Source organism: Hippopotamus amphibius, chromosome 15, assembly GCF_030028045.1.
Source record: "Hippopotamus amphibius kiboko isolate mHipAmp2 chromosome 15, mHipAmp2.hap2, whole genome shotgun sequence".
Lineage (NCBI taxonomy): Eukaryota > Metazoa > Chordata > Mammalia > Artiodactyla > Hippopotamidae > Hippopotamus > Hippopotamus amphibius.
This window is the reverse complement of record NC_080200.1, coordinates 35,774,347-35,791,764: the sequence shown is the minus strand read 5'-3', so window position 1 is coordinate 35,791,764 and position 17,418 is coordinate 35,774,347. Positions and strand designations below refer to the sequence as shown.

At 38.0% G+C, this 17,418-nt stretch overlaps 2 protein-coding genes across 2 annotated transcripts in view; both read left to right on the top strand.

Moving 5' to 3' along the window:
• GHR (growth hormone receptor) overlaps nucleotides 1–9,129 on the top strand; it is a 324,223-nt gene extending 315,094 nt beyond the window's left edge. Inside the window, exon 11 of the mRNA XM_057708793.1 lies at nucleotides 8,904–9,129. Within this exon, the coding sequence (XP_057564776.1) occupies nucleotides 8,904–8,927 (24 nt within the window). The 3' untranslated portion in view covers nucleotides 8,928–9,129. The remainder of the gene's footprint in view (nucleotides 1–8,903) is intronic.
• A 3,602-nt stretch (nucleotides 9,130–12,731) lies between these two features.
• Nucleotides 12,732–17,418, top strand: part of CCDC152 (coiled-coil domain containing 152) — a 39,734-nt gene continuing 35,047 nt past the window's right edge. Inside the window, exons 1-2 of the mRNA XM_057710445.1 lie at nucleotides 12,732–12,818; nucleotides 14,831–14,936. Coding sequence (XP_057566428.1) covers nucleotides 12,732–12,818; nucleotides 14,831–14,936 — 193 coding nt within the window. The remainder of the gene's footprint in view (nucleotides 12,819–14,830; nucleotides 14,937–17,418) is intronic.

The window sequence follows — 17,418 nt, the reverse complement described above, 5'->3', positions numbered from 1 at the left end:
TGATGGAATAAGCTTCGTTGTTGGGAGCTAGTTTTGAGTGTTTTGGCTTAAAGATTCAGATGGAGAGGTTGGTGCCTTCAGCCCAGAGGTGCTTAACCCTTCAGTGGAGTCTGTGAGCCCCTTGTAACTTAGGTTTCTGTAGTATTTCTGGTTCCCAAAGCTGAAATGAGTCTTTTTGGTTCTCAGTGGTATTTTATTTCCCACTATTGTCTTATTTGTCCCAGCACAAGACTTTGAGAAAGTTCAACATATTTTGGCAAATAAATAATGCAGCTCCTGATAGAGACCTGGTTGCAAGGTGAAATCAAACCAGGGCTCCCAGAGCAGCCAATAAAGGGGTCAAGGCACAGGTTGTCACTTCTTCCTATTTGACCTAGATTCTTTCTTTAAAGTCCTAACATAAACTCTGTAGGGATTATGATATCAGCTTAAATGGAACTAAAAACTACCTTTCTGCAGCAATGTCAATTAATTCATGCCATGTAACTGAGGAGACAGTGACACGAAGCAAATTGAGAATCACGCAATGTCTTAGGAAGCCAATGGATAAATTGTTTTATAGGAGTTATAATGATATTAAAATACTATAGCCCCATAAATCATTTCAAACTATATGTACAATTGCTTTACAATCAAATTATTATTGATGCTTCTTGTTAAAGATGGGAGATAATAAACAGATCATAGACTCACCATATTATAAGCTAGTAAGATGAACAAAAAAAAAATAGATGGAAGCAGTCAAAACACTCAACAACAAGAATGAGTCGAGAAAAACCATGACCTTATGTCATAAATTTAACCATGACAACCAAGAAAAGAAACAGAGGAGGGTTAGTGAGGGCTCTTCTCCCTGCCTTCCCCTCCTACAAGCATCACTGTTGACTCAGAAAAGTCCTTAGACTTCTGCTTCTACCTTCTAACTACGGTGAGAAATAGACTAAATAAATATGGTTACTTTCTTGTAATTAGGGAAGGGTGGGGGAGTAGGAAAAGCTACTGAGTGAGATGGAGGAAGGGAAAAACCTGGACTGACTCTCTGGTAGAACACAGGATCCCAGATCTCCAGGCTGAGTCTGAGAAAAAAATCTATGTCATGAAGATATCTCCCACAGAGTAAAAGAATAAGCTCTTATTAAAGGGGTAAATTCCATTCATGATTTAACACAATCTCAGAGGAGATGGCAGAGTATTTTCCCAGGAAAAGCTGCAAGCAGCTTTATCTGAGCTGTTCTCACATTCAAGATACAGGAAAGTGGCTTGACTTCAATTTCCAGTCTTCCAATAAAAGTCAGAGGCAGGATAGATTAATGAACTAATTTAAGGCACAATATGAAATTTATATTTGAATTTACAATAATAGATATAATAGAAATTTCATTTCCTCAACCTCCATAGAGCCAAAAACCTCTCTTAACCTGGCCATGAAATTCAAAGAGTGAAAAGTGCCCTAAAATCCAGGAAGATGAGAACTAACTCCCCTCTCAGTTGTGAGTTCCATGAGGCATTCTGATGGGAGATCCAGAGATCACTAAGAGAAATTAGTGAAAAATAAAATGTAAGAACATGAAAGTGGATCAGGGAGAGTGAGCATTAAGAAATAAGTGGGCAGAGAAAAAGGGAAGGGAGTGAAATCTCCAAGGAGCTCCACCAAAGGTCTGCCTGGACCCACCACAGCACGGCCAAGTTAAGGGATACCACCTGGGGCAGAGTTTGAGGGCCAACCTATCAGGAAATACAAGGGTGAGTCAAAAATTATCCACACCCTGGCTGTAGGATTTATTTCAATTAACTTTTAGAAAAGACAAATATATCATTTTTCGACATAATCTCCTTGCTTTTCAATACACTGTGTCCAGCTGTCAACAAGATTTCGTATTGCCTCATTAAAAAATGTTTGAGGCTGAGCTGCAAGCCACAAATACACCACTGGCTTCACTTCTTCATCAGAGGTGAATCCGGCTCCTTCTTGATGGCTAACAGTTGTGCGACCTTCCTTAAACTTCTCTATCTATTCATACACACTTCTTCACAACAAAACACTTTCTCCATACTGCGCACAAAGTCTTCGATAAATAACGGCACCAGGTATACTCTCAGACCACAAAAAATGGATCACTGCACGTGACTCTTCTTTCGTGCAAATCACAAGTGGGGCATCTCTTTTTTCTCACACCACAGTTACAAATGAACTGATGTAACATGTTCACACATGCAAGGCAGTGACTGGGGAGACAGTAGCCTTGAATGGAAAGTGCTGATAAGACAGTGTGGCCAACCAGTTTTAATATAACTGGAGTGCGGATAATTTTTGACTCACCCTCGTATAACAAGATGAAGAAAACCATGCAGAACTCTTCTTCCAGACAATCATGAGTGGTTGGAAGTAACGTTTTGATAACTGTGTTAAAAGGTAAACTGAGGCATATTAAAATTTTAAGGTTGCAATCAAGCAGCACCAAACCAGAGTGATTAAAAGCACTCCACTAATAGGAGCCAGGAGAAACACTTATATAGAGTGTGGAAGCAAAGAAATAATTTGATTGCCTATAGCTTAAAGCCCAGTCAGCTGTTTGTGATTGGTTGTCCTTAGCATTTTGATTTTGTAATGCCTTGAGGCATTTACAAGCTTAAATTTTGCTTTGCTTACATAAGCCCTCACTACATTAGAGCCACATCAGTCTAACAGCCTCATTGCTTAATTATTTTAATACTTGTTTGGGATGGAGATTGAGAACTCCTAAAAAATGGTCCCAAAGGAGAGGAGGTCAGTCACTTTCTTAGCGACTATTTGGGAACATGCTGGGATCACTCGGGACATGGAGGAAAGATAGTGAACTTTTAAGCTAAGAAGTGGTGTTTCACTTTCTCAGCTTAAAAGTGAGATTCAAAAGCTTCAGCTGAAATTGCAAATACTGCCTGAGCTTCATCAAGAACCTGTAATGCAACTTCGCAGAAAATTAGTAGAGGAGGGTATTTACCGCTTACAATAAAGAAAAAAATAATTTCCCAAACTGTATGAAAACATCAGCTGACTATTGATCCAGGGAGATGGCTCAAGACCTAGAAGAAGAATGAGAGAGAATGACTTCCTTCTATCAAGGGCAGATTATCTCCAGTGAGAAAAACCTCAAGAAAGATGGTTAGCAGCTATGTCAACTGAGAGAAAGCTCAAAGAGGTGGGGGCAGGGGGGTGGGAAGGCCATAATAGACAAAATTGTTGGAAACAGAGTTTAAATTTCAGCTTTTTCCAAGTGGCCCTTTTGCCCCTGCTGTTCTACATATAGTCCTGGGCAGAGGCCCAAGAGGATCAGGAGAACTGTTGGATAATCAAGTCCTCAGGGAAAAATGGTAACATTGTGGGGACCAAGAGATCCAGGGGACAGGTAGGTTTGATTCAGCTATCACAGCAGCCAACCCCTGAACATCCACAACCAGACAGGGCATCTGTGTTTTCTCTCTTTAAAAATAATTTATTTCTTTTTAGTTTAACTCCAGTTATTTAACTGATGCTAGTTTTGCTCTTATTGAAGTTTGATAGAATTATATTTCCCCCCAAAATGTTTTGTAATTAATCCTTATGAACATATTATTTCAACTACCTTGAACACTCTAGAATTTCACAATATAATTATGGTATTTTAATTGAATAATCAGTCCACTATTACTTCAACCAAAATTGAAGTTTTATGTGACCAGGTGGAGCCATTTTAAATAACAAAGACCATTTTTATAGGTTATGAGGATGTTATTTAAAATTTGTAAAAGTCACTTAATTTACATCAATAAGTTTCACTGGTTTTAAAAGCAACGCACACAACCACCACAGTACTGGAGCTAAAGTTATTTTTCTTGATTTAGCCCTAAATTTATAGATTAATTTAGAGGAGTTGACATTTTGCAAACATTTGCTTTTTATTTTGCAATTTCTTTTTAATCTTTATTATTTTGTTCAGGATAGTCTATGTTGTTTAAATGTTTCTAAATTTTATGCAATCAAAATGAAAATTTTCTCTTTAAAAAATTAACCCAGTTTACATATTTTATATAATATGTAAAATTAATGTGTTCCAGATGTCATTATTAATTCAATTGTTCAGTATCCTAAATGCATTTTTCTGTAGAAACACTGTCAGATTCTATGATTAAGCATACCTATAGAAGTCTTTTTAAACCTCAGTGCAGCCTCAGTGTTATACATTCAAGGTGAAGTTGTAGGTTCTGTGCACTACTTGATTAAGAAACAGTTTTAAAAGTATCTCTCATTTCATGATTGAGAAGAACACTGAACCAGAAGAGGATGAGGAGGCAGGGGGAGGCTTGTGTGAGAAGGATGAGGAGGACTTCCAGAAGCTTTGAAGGGTTTCAGAGTTGGTGGTACTGGTTTCCGACTTTATATTTTCTTTCATGTGGGTCAGGTTGCATTTATTAGCCAAGACTAATTTCATTTTGGTAACATATGAATGAATCTAAGGCAGAAAGACCGAGTGAGATTTCTTAAGGTTACTGGGCACAAACTGAGTACAGTAGAAAGGAGTTGTTAAAGATACTGTGAGAAGGCAGTTATCTGAGAATTTACTGAACTATGACAAATGAAATGATGAAAAAAAAGAGGAGGGCTTTCACTGAGGGTCCAGACTCATAGAGGAAAATCTTGATTTTTTTCTGAACTGACTCAGCTTCTTTTCAAGAAGAGTGTAATATCTGCAATGTTTATAGTCACCCTGCTATGGTATAAGTATAGGTATAGTTACTTATATTGCCTATTTATGTACCTAGCTTGATGTGTTAGTTTTTTGCTTATTCGTTTTGTTTTTCATTCATGAATCCTTTCTGGAGATCCTAATGGCCAGGCTGCTAATGGCTCCCTTGGTGGAAGGCAAGAGGGTGGAGGGAGTTCAAATTAATCCCATTTTCAGAATTGCCTGCCTCTTCATTTTCTCCATTTCTTTTAATATTTCCAGATTATCTTCAACTGCCTAAGAGGATATATATGCCCCTGTATATGGATGATTAAAACTAGGCGTTGTCTCAAAAGACATGTCATTCTGCTCTCTAACTACTATTAGCACTAATGACCAACTTTCAATTTTTCTTTCACAAAAATCACTTGGCAGATGTCCTCCAAGTTTTATTGGGTTTACACTTAACGATTATATACAACAGGCCATTTTTCCCTTTTATGTAAGTATGCATTCTGCAACTACTTTATTTTGACAGGTGTACCTAAAGATAGCTATTGGTAATTTGTGTGTGTGTGTGCAAAATAGCTGCAATTATGACCTTCCCTGTATTCACCCTGTTTGCAACTCCTGCCGTCAAGAGGTGGAGTCTGTCCCTTCACCGGCTGAATCTGGGTGGCCTTGTAACGCACTTTGGCTGACAAATTGTACGGAAGTGGCTGGGGCTAGTGCTGAGACTTGCCCTCTAGAGAGCGTTGCATGCCTCTGCTTTCTCTCTTGAATCCCTGACACTCCCTGAGAACAAGCCTGGTCGAGCCTGCTTGAGGATGAGAGACCAAGCAAAAGAGTGAAAAGCCATCCCCACTCACATCCCAAGATGTGAGAGCCCAATCAAGATCAGCAAAGCCACTTATGCCACTTACTTGATCCACAGTTGGCCACAGGTACATAAGGGAACCCAGGCAAGACTAGAAAAATTACTCACTGAGCCCAGTCTAAATTTCTGACCTGAAATAGCATTAGCTAAATAAATGGTTGTTTCCAACCACTAAGTTTTAGAGTAGTTTATTACACCACAATAGCTTACTGAATCAGGAACGAACAATGTTCATCATTTCATTCATTCGTCCAACAAATATGTACTTCTGGCCTACTCTGAGCCTGCCCTGATAAGACGTAATATCTCATTTTAGCCCTTCCACGATCTTCAGAAGTTTGTTCCCATTTGAAAATTATGAAATTAAGGGGCAGAGAGATAAATTCAGTTGCCTAGATGACACAGCTCACAGGTGCAGAGCCAGAATTGAAGCTAGGTATACCTAAAAGTCTATTTAATCTCTCTACCCCCAACCAAGTTATCGCTAAGAAGCTATGTTATGAAAAAGTTGGTGTTCTCTGAGAGCAAAGGAATATTCTAGACCCAAATCATTAAACTCATGACATATTATGACATCAAAGCCATCATGGATCATTTGTTTATGTAGTTTACAGACTTAAAACTATATTTTAAGAAAAATATCTGAGAGTACCCCATAGTCACCTCCATGTAACTGTGGAAGACCAAGCCACTGAGTTGGCTAGATTCCTCATTTTTCACAAAAATATGTCACCCTTGCCATATGCTCATTTTCTAAAGTATGTTGATTTCTTCTCAATAAACTAAATAGAATACTTGTACTTTCTGCCCTCAACCAAAAATACAAATTCTGCCCAGTTAGCAATATGATTCTACTTTTAACAGAAGCCTGTTGAGAGATGGAATGTTTTTATATATATAAGGATGATTATTTCAAGAAAAATAGTCCAAGTATTCCATGGTTTAGGATTTATCCTGGGATTGTGTCCAAATTCCTCTCTCTACATGAGGAAGGATGGAAGTGAGTCCAAACAATAGTTCCACAGGGTCATAGACCTGGTGCACAGAGTGTGTCTTTTACCCAATTACTACAACCAATGCTGAGAACCAGGGAGCCGCAGAACTGGGATCTGAAGTTGCAGTTGAAGCGTGGACAATACGGTTCAGTGGAAGATATTGAAATATGGGAATTAGATAAACACAGAGCTAAGAGCAGAGAGAAGTATGCCAAGAGAGTAAGTAAGAGGTAAAACAAAACAAAACAAAAAAGCAAGCCTAGCATTTATCTGTTGCCCACAGCTAACATTTTGATTTACCATTCAGGTCTCACTTTTACCTTATCTGCTCTGAGACGTTTCCTAACCACTGTACCTAAAGCAACTCTTCTTCACTTTTTAAATCAATATCATGGATTTGTGTTTCTTTCTTTGAACTCATTATAATTTTTATTTATCATTTATTTACTTATTTATCTCCCTCTCTACACTGTAAGTCCTCTTGGGTCAGAGACCATGTCTGTTTTGTTTATTTCTAGTGTTCTTACAGATCCCCAAATATGGTTGGTGCTCAACATGTATTTTTTGAATGAATAGATGGGTAAGTGCTGATGTTCTTAAAAGGGCAGTCAGTCCTATGAGACAATAAGCTCCGAAGCTGAAGGAGAATGTCTTATTTGTCCTGCTTTCCTTAGCACCTAGACCCTCAGTAGCTGGTACCTTACAAGTACTTAAATATTTTAGAATGAATTAATAAATGAAGTTGTTTGTAACCTAGAAAGACATCACTGTATCATTCATCTTCAGATATTTACATACATAAATCCATGGCTTTTAATTTTTTTCAACTGTTTGGGTGCATATGCATTTATTTTCCAAATCGAGGTACTTATTATGGATTCTAACATTACTTTCTTTACACTCCCTTTGTTAGTATGGCATAAAAATGTAAGTTATTTCTCTCTTAAGGTTCTCCAGGCAGTTTCTGAGCAAATGTTCAATGAGTCCATTCTGTTTCTCAGTCAGATGGTATTTGATGAATAAAACTGAATACAACTGTGAAAGGCATTCCCTTTTCAAAGATGAAATCATGGGAAGCTCATATACTTTCTCATTGACAGATATATTTTGAATTCACTAGGATTCTATCCAAAAAAAATGCTAACACCTACAAATTGGAAGAGAAGCTTGTAACTAATTTCAAATAAGAAAAATCAAGCTAAATTTTCATGATTTATTTCTGGTGTGTTGGTTCATTTATTTACTCTGACTATGCTGGCACTGTGGAGAAATATATACATACACACATACACATACACTAGAATTTCTTTTGCCAAGGAGCAGATAATGCAGCAAGAGAGAATGGGAGATAAGATATCAATTCAAACAGACCTAAGAAATGTCAAAAAAGGCGAGCATGGTCCAAAGTGTAATAAAAGCATATATCAAGGAAAAGTAGGTCATCTTGATTGATATGATCAGTGAATGCATCATGGAGAAGGTAGAATTTTAGGTGAGTCTTAAAATGGGCTAAAGTAGCTATTATGATATAAGTGACATAGAATACTATATATATATAATATTATATATATACACACACACTAATTGGATAGAACCAGTGATTCAAAAGGCCGTTTTCAATATCCCTATGTGTTGTTACTAATGTCAAGGAAAGCCTCCTTAGGTAGCCAGAAGTTTCATCTCTTGAAAGATCTTTTAAAATTAAACTATGTATGTATCTGTGAATTTTATGAAATTAATGAGGTAAAGCACATGAGAAAATGACATTTTCAAAACATTTTGATGAGCGATGTTGTATCATAAGACTAGTTTAAAATCTTAAAATTTTATCTCTGTTGTTTAGTCTACCTCTCTTATTTTTAAATGAAAAAAAAAAAAAAAAAAAAAAAAAGACCTGGGAAGTCCAACCTTCCCAAGATTACTGACTGGTTAGCAGCATAAAAAGGATCTCCCCACCCTCCCCCAACCACATTTCCCATTTTGATCTAGTTCTCTTGCCACCATGCTATAATACATTTCAAATAATAAAGTACTAATTATCTTATCACAGTTTACATTTTCCTGCATGCCAAATTTTGGGTTTCATAGAAAAACAAAATCAAGAAAAATAAATCTCCCATCTCCCACTCAAAAAAAGAAAAAAAAGAAAAGAAGTAGATAAGGCAAAGTTGGCAGTGGATATACTTTCAAACAGTCATTGAACAAAATTTTAAAATTATAATAATTAATATTTTTAACACGTACCTTATGCCAGGAAGTGCATTAAGCACTTTGAAAATGCATTATTTCATTTAAACATTGCAACAGCCTTATGAGGTAGGCATTGATAAATTAATGTCTATTTTACAGGCAAAGAAGCTGAAGAAGATATAATTTAGAACTTGCCCATGATCACGCAGTTGGTAAATAGAAGAGTTGGGGCCATGCCCTTAACCACTAATCTGCCAAGACAAAACTCTGTAGAAGGGACATCATATCCATTAACTGACTCTGGACTGCGTGGAATGCATTGTATCTATGTTTTCATCTCCACCACCTAGAACAGTGTCTGCTACTTTATAAGCCTATTTTATGTTACCAGAATAAATATGGGTTATTATTTATTCAGTTGTGCTGACTCATTAATCAAAACGTAACCCAATGTGATTTCTTCTTCGCTCGGGAAATAATTATTGATCTGACAGACACTAAGTGTTGAATCATATTCCAGAAACTACACAAAAATACCTAAGAAGCCCAAGGAGGTAAGGCTGGAGGAGGGGCCCTAAGGCATGGCAACTGTGGGACCAGGAGAAGGGCGGGCCCCTTGTTGGGGGAACCCGCTTCCCGGGGAGCGGACAGCAATCAGCGTCGGACCAGCAGCAGGAGGAGGCTGTGGGGGAAACTGCGAACCGCACGCCGCGGCAGGTACGCGCCAGACCTTTCGTGGGCGGGTTCGAAATTCCCTTTTCCGTGGATATTCTTTACTAAACACCTCCTCACAGTCTCCTGGTTCGAAACAGAGTTTTGACCCAGCCACTTCTGCCACGCTTGAGGATGCGGGTCCCGCTGTCGAGTTGGTCTCCCAAGGCCACCAGGGTGTGAGTGGAGGGACCGGGACCCCCGGCCTCAGGACTGAGGGTGACGTCGCGCGGGGTAGCGAGGAGCGGGGTGGGGAGGTCACGCGAGCCTGTCCTCAGGACGCCGACGCCGGCCTGAGCAGGGGCGGGCGAGGCCAAGGCTGCGGCCGGGGCGGCGGGCGCGGAAGGAAATGGGGCTGCCACCGGCTGTGGGGGTGGTTGCCTTGGGGCTTGTGGAGGTCACGTCAGTCCCTGCTTCTTACCAAGAATTTAACATGCACCGAATCACCGGCTTGTCACCTAGTTCACTGGACAAGAAGACCATACTGTCCGAAGAGATCTTGACCTTGACCCTCGTACATTGGAGATGGGGCAATGAAGACACCTAGAAACAATGAGATGGCTTGGCCAGTGTGACAAAAGTGATAGCACGTGGTAACAGCCAGCGGATTATTAATGATGATTTTGTAAGGATGGTTTTATAATGTTAGTGATGGTTAAAAAACACCTCAAGGGTCTCATTAAGGGGCAGGAGTTGGGAGAAAATCAAGCTCAAATTAAAATGAATTTAGTTCAGGATCCGGGTTCTGAGACAAAACCCTAGTAAAACCCTTATTTATTTAAAATGTTAGGAACTACAAAGAAGACATACAGATGGCCAGTAGGCACATGAAAAGACACTCAACATCAGTAATTATTAGAGAAATGCAAATCAAAACTACAATGAGGTACCACCTCACACGGGTCAGAATGGCCATCATTAATTAGTCTATGAATAACAAAGGCTGGAGAGGGTGTGGAGAAAAGGGAACATTCCTACACTCTTGGAGGGAATGTAATTTGGTGCAGCCACTATGGCAAACAGTGTGGAAGTTCCTCAGAGAACTAAAAATAGAATTGCCATATAATCCAGCAATCCCACTCCAGGGCCTACACCCAGACAAAACTATAATTCTAAAAGATATATACACCCCTATGTTCATAGCAGCACTAGTCACAATAGCCAATACATGGACGCGAACTAAATGTCCATCAACAGGTGAGTGGAGAAAGAAGATGTGGTACATATATACAATGGAATACTATTCAGTCATGAAAAAAAAACAAAATAATGCCATTTGCAGCAACATGGATGCAACTAGAAATTATTATAGTAAGTGAAGGAAGTCAGAAAGAGAAAGACAAATACCATATGATATCACTTGTATGTGGAATCTAAAATATGGCACAAATGAACCTATCTAGAAAACAAAAACAGACTCACAGACATAGAGAACAGACTTGCGGTTGCTATGGGGGAGGAAGGTAGGGAGTAAAATAAAATAGAACGTTAAGAACTAAAAAAAAAAAGTTGAGAGGGAGGATGTTGCATCATTAACTACTTCAGATTATCCTATAGATAAAACGTTAAACAAAAATAGTATATCAAATCATAATGATTTCTGAATTTTACCCCAAAAGGAATTTTACTGCATTCATCATGTGATGCTATTACAGTTAATCTCCTGTCTTAAGCATCAAGTTTTAGCTATTTAAGAATTTTACTACTATATGTGATACAGAGGATAATAATTCAGTAAACTGAAAAGACACAGCTAAAATTCGGATTTAAAACCACTAACAGTTGCTAATGCAATATAATGTAAATAGAGGAAGGAAATGGGATTTCTTTATGAAGTAACATTGTCAAGCAATGTCTGTGTTTTGGTATACCTCATTTTAAACAATATGTCCCCAAAATTACTTTGAGTAATTACTTTAGGAATTTTACTTACCTTTTACTTTGGACTACTTGTCACTGCCACTTTCACACACCAGGCATTGGCACATGCCCTTTCCTGAATCTAGAATACCTAAATTTCAAATTTTTATTTTCTCCTTTCTCTTTGCTAGAGAAAAGTCTAAAGACAAGCATCTCATACTTTTAAGTTATATTAATCCTGATTCTTCTAAACATTCTCCCACCCTCAAACGTAAATGCTTGCTGTTTTCCAAAAGCCAGTTTCTCCATCCTAACTAGATGACTTTACCTCTGGAATTCTGCACACTTTCTGATGATTGGTTCCATAGAACTAAAACTGAAACTCTTATTCTTCACTTCAACTGTTAGTTAGTTACACCCCCCAAAGTAGTCTTACACAAAATAAGAGAATAGAAATATCTAGTGATTGCTTTGAGCAATTTCCTTATGTCCTTTACTTACCAAACAGGTTACCAAACAAACTATGAAAAATCTTCAGTAATTATATTTGTCTACTCAGTCTTCTATAACAAAATACTACAGACTGAGCGGCTTAAACAACAGAAATTTATTTTCTCATAGTTCTGGAAGCTGGGAAATCCCAAATTAAGGTGCCAGCAGGCTTGATATTTTGTGAGGGCTCTCTCCTTGGGTTTCAGACAGTCACCATGTCACTGTGTGCTCACAAGGCCTACCCTCGGTGTGAACATGTGGAGAGAGAACAAGATCACTCTCTCTCTTCCACTTCTTATAAGGCCACAGTCCTGTTGGATCAGAGGCCCACCTTTGTGACTTCATTCAACCTTAATTATCTCCTAAAGATTCTGTCTCCAAATACAGTCACACTGGGGTTTAGAGCTCCAACATATAAGAATTTTGCAGGAGACAGTTCAATTCCTAGCAACAAGCAAACTGCCAAGACATACAGCAAAAAATATTTGTAGCATGATAATTAAATATTTTAAACATCTTAAATTGAGAATACCTATATGCAAAAGTCATGCATCAGATTTAGTAATACATCAGCTTTTAAGTGCAGCCATTTTGATGCTGAAGAGATGAGTGTTCAACAGTGACATAAATTGTTTCTTAGGTAATAGGGACAAATAATTTCTATATATGCACGTATCATTGCACTAGTTTTAGATTGGTTTAGAGAACCTTGGCTGGAGTGGGTGTGGAGAGGAGTAGAGAAGCTTTAATTCATTTGACCGTTAATAATGGTGGTATAATAAAAATTCTTTGAGTGCAATGGATCTCAAGTAGGTACTCCTTGAGTGGAATACAGAAACTTTAGTATCTGAGCGATTACCACTATTACATGCTTTGTATTTTGTTTGTTTGCTTTAACACTATCTACTCTTTGTTAGTTTAGGTATGAATCAAAGCAGTGAAGGATGTATGAAAAAGATTAGCAGTGTGAATATTGACAAACTTATAAATGACTTCTCACAGATAGAAAAGGTATGTAAAGCTATCAAACAATTGTAGACTATAAGGAAAAGTGGAACAGATTTTGCCAATGGAGGGAGTTGGGAAGGAAAAAAACGTACAAAAAAATGAGCAAGGTAAAAATAATGGAAATGTATTTTGCTGAGCCCCTTCCCTCTGATTTTTAAAATCTATGTTTAAAATATATGTGGTTTTGGCTCATTTATACTAATACATCGAAATATTTGGGGGGGCAAGGGAACAAATAATTGATATACTTTTGCTAAAAATAAAAGGGACATACATGCGTAAATACCCAGGATGTTCATAAATTCAAGAATGGTTTAGTAAGAATTGAAGTAGATTCAATCCTCAATCTCTTACCATTATGACTAACTCTATTTTTTTTTTAGTCTTTCCTATTTTATCTGTTCCCTTTTTCTTCTCTTTTGCCTGAAAGCAGACCCGTTTGAAGTCCTCCTCCCCAACTCTGGACAAATTGGATGGTAGACCATACCCACAAGTTTATACTGGGCTTTTTCTCTCCTTCCCTGTCTGGGAGAGGAGTAGGAATAGCTGTTGAGAAATATAGGTGGATTAAAGATTTGGGAAGTGGATTTGTGAAACAGGAATGGGAGGGGGGTTAATATCTACTTCTATTTTCTCTCCTTTTCTTATCATTCTTCTCTATTCCTTCTTTTCCTCTGTACAGTGTAGTATTACCATAATGAAAGAATTTTCATGACAGTGGGTATTTTGACATAATATGAGCTTTTTTTTCAACACTTAACTTGCGTTTTCTTAAGCAAGTGATTCTGACCAAAATAAGGGAGAAGGAAGTAAGCACTTTGGTGGGAGAGGACTTGGTACAAAGTATGTGGAGGTGAATTTGGAATTATCTCTTATATTCTTATACAGTTTAAATAAGAAATATTGTTCATTTTTTGATGTGATAATAGTACGGTGATTGTATTTTTGAGTCATCCCTTAGAGATGCTTACAAATGATAATATTTATGGATGAAATAATATATTAGGGAGTTGCCTTGAGATAAATTCAGAAGTGGTGAGAATAGAGAATGGGTAGAGGCATAGATGATACAGGACAGGTCATGAATTGATATTTGAAGGTGTTAGAAAGGTACATAGCAGTTATTACAGTATTCAAAAGATACCAAAGAGGTATGTTCAAAAATATTTATTCATTGTCTATAATAGCAAAAAAGTGGGAACAACACAAATTTTCCTCAATAGGGAACTATTTAAATAAATTATATTCATGAATGAAACTCAGTGCAGCTGTTAGACCTTTATGTGCTTATGTGGTATCATCTCCAAGAAAATAGTACTAAGTGGAATATACAAGGTACAGAACAGAGTGTAATATGACCCTTTCCTATAGTTGTATAGCCATAAGTAAGTACTTTGGAAATACTTATAAGGAATTGTTAATTGTAGGACTGGAAGTTGAATAGTTGGAAAGAAGGGGACTCAAATTAGGTCATACTTTTACTTTTTATAACTTTTCATAACTGTTCATCTGTTTTAACTTTTTACCATGTTACTCTTTAAAGTAGGAAGTTGGCTTATTTAAAAACATATGCTAGACTTAATTATTAGACTCTCAGGTATTAAATGGTTCGTATTTTCACTAGTCTTCATATCCTTAGATAAAAATAAATCAGTGGGGGCGGGGGCGAGGGGGAAGCTGGGACGAAGTGAGAGAGTAGTATAGACATATATACACTACCTACTGTAAAATAGATAGCTAGTGGGAAGTTGCTGTTTAACAAAGGGAGATCAACTCAATGATGGGTGATGCCTTAGAGGGCCAGGACAGGGAGAGCGGGAGGGAGTCATGGGAGGGAGGGGATATGGGGATATATGTATAAATACAGTTGATTCACTTTGGTGTACCTCAAAAGCTGGTACAAGAGTGTAAAGCAATTATATTCCAATGAAGAGCTTAAAAAAAAGGTAAAAAAATAAATAAATCAAAATAGCAGCCTTGATTTAGTGATAATATGTATTCTCTTTCTTGTATAGAAAATGATAGAAACCAGTGGAAAAAACAATATAATGGATATGCAGTTGGAAAAAGCTAACTGTTTACTGAAAGTAATGCAAACAAAGGAGGTCGCAATTAAGGAAGGTTAGTTCTTTGCTGCCTATAGAAATAGTAATTCTAATGAATGTGCTTTCTGCTATAACAGTGAATTTACATTTGTAAAATATTTTAAATTCACATGAAACTTTCCAGACTATCATTTCATTTTATCCTTAATATAGCCCTGAAAGACAGATAGGACCGGTATTACTATTCCACCTCAGTAATGAAGAAACATGGACAAAAGACGGTAATCTGTCTGAGTCCAGTCAGCCAAGAAAGGGCAAATCCAAGGCTCAGTCCAGGCCTTCAAACACAAGGAAAAAGTACAGTTGAATGTCTGCCTCATAATTACACCAGAAGAAATTTCAGATGGGTCAAAAATTTTAAAAATGGGCTGTCCTAGGCTGAAGCGCTCCCCTCACTTCTCAGACATCCACGCCATGTGCTCTGCTCAGCTCCCAGCAGTCGACATCCCCACTGCCTCTCCTTGCTCTACACCTTCTCTGTGTAACCCTTAGCCTTCAGGAGCCTGGGCACATAGGCATCCGGCCTGGCTCAGTGTTGCTTATTGAGAAAGTGGCATTGCTCTGCAGCACAAAATTCTGAGACTCCACTCAGATGAACAAGCTGCAGTGGCAACTTCACCCCAGGCCTGGTAATGCTCAGCTTCCCAGGCAACCAGTTCCAGGCATCAGGAGAATGCCAAGCACAAAGAGAGCCTGAATTCCCTCAAGTTCGTCAGAGATGGTTCCGCTTTTCCAGAAGTGTGTGGTGAACGGCATGCATATGCACCTGCCCTGTGCCTTCCTATAGAAAGCCTTGCCCAGGTCCACTGACACCCACTGTTTTCAACAGATTCCAGGCTCATCACCTGGTCTCTGTGCGGTGCAACGACGTTGCCTGGAACTTTTAGAGAAGTTCCCCAAAGGTGCATCTATGCCCAACGTGGAAGCCCTGCTGTCCCAGGAGCCCAGCTGTGCCTAGGGCTCCCCTCCTATCTCTGCTGCTTGCCAGTCACAGCGCTGCTCTCTGTGGGGTTTCATCCATAAGGGTATCTGCTCTAAACCTGCATGGAGAAACCACCTATGACAAGGAAAATCCCCTCAGATGGATGCTAGTCCTGTCCTTCCCAGCCTTCCCTTTCCCAGACCAAGGCTCCTTACTCATTAAATGCTGGGCATCAGAAAAAGAAAAAAAAGCTGTATACATATAATTCTTCACTGTGTCAACTGAGAGGGCATAAAATCAGTAGCAACAAACGAACCTAGCACTGAGATCTTGGTTTCTCATACTGTCTTATAATAACAGGAACCAGGGCTCCTTGAAGAAATGGTTGATTCTAAGACTGGTGCAAGAAATATATAAGATGAACCTAAAGCGTCATAGAACCAGAAAATAAGAACATTTTCAAAAAGAAAAAAAAAAAACTCCACAATGATAAGGATATGTCAAAGGGATACAGGACCCAAGTGAAAAAGTTCTCAGTGATCAAAGCTGAAACAATTTGAGCAACACGAAAAAAATAAAGTAGTATTAGATTATAACCCAAAGTATATAATAAATGTCCATGAGTACATACTGATAAAAATAAATGATCAAATAAATAAATGGGGTGAAGAGAGAAGTCTCTGCAAAATTCCATATAACTTATGTAAGTGACTTGGCCTCAAGGAAGTATGTCATAACACCCCTCTCATCAGGTATGGGCTGTGTATCCTGACTTTCTTCACCATAGTGAAACATACAGAATGGAAAAGGCGGTGGTAGAGAGTAACTGACGTACAACCTAAGGCAACTCATCAAGGCCAACTTGATGTCATATTGATAGTATGTACCCTTGATATGACATGATGAAAATGGCACTTTGCCTCTATGTTCTTCCTCCCCATCTCATCATGAGACAAGCATCAGACAGATTCACATAGAGGGACATGCTACAAAACAGCTGGCCAGTACTCTGCAAAACTGTTAAGGTCATCAAAAACAAGAAAACTATGAGAAACTGTCACAGCAAAAAGGACCCAAAGAAGATACAATAGCTAAATGTAATACAGTATTGTGGATGGAATCCTAGAACAGAAAAAAGGCATTAGGTAAAAATTAAGAAAATCAGAATAAAATACAGATTTTAGTTAATAATAATGTATCAACATATGGTTCATTGATTGTATCAAACATATTCTACTAAAGTAAGATGTTAATAATAGGGGAAACCGGGTATGGGACATTTGGCAACCCTCTGTAATATCTTCCCAATTTTTCTGTACATCTAAAACGGTTCTAAAAAATAAAGTTAATTAAAGGTCAAAAAATGAAGCCACAAAAAACACTAGAAGAGAATATAGAGATTTTTGTTTTTATGTTTTTAAGAACAGAAAGTCTTTCCAAGAGTGACATCTATCAGCAGATATCTGGCTAAATAAATTATGTTATATTTAACAAGATACTATATAACTGATAAAAAGGATGAAGTAGCTTTATATGTTATAGCATAATCTCCCACATATAGTAAATGAAAACAAGA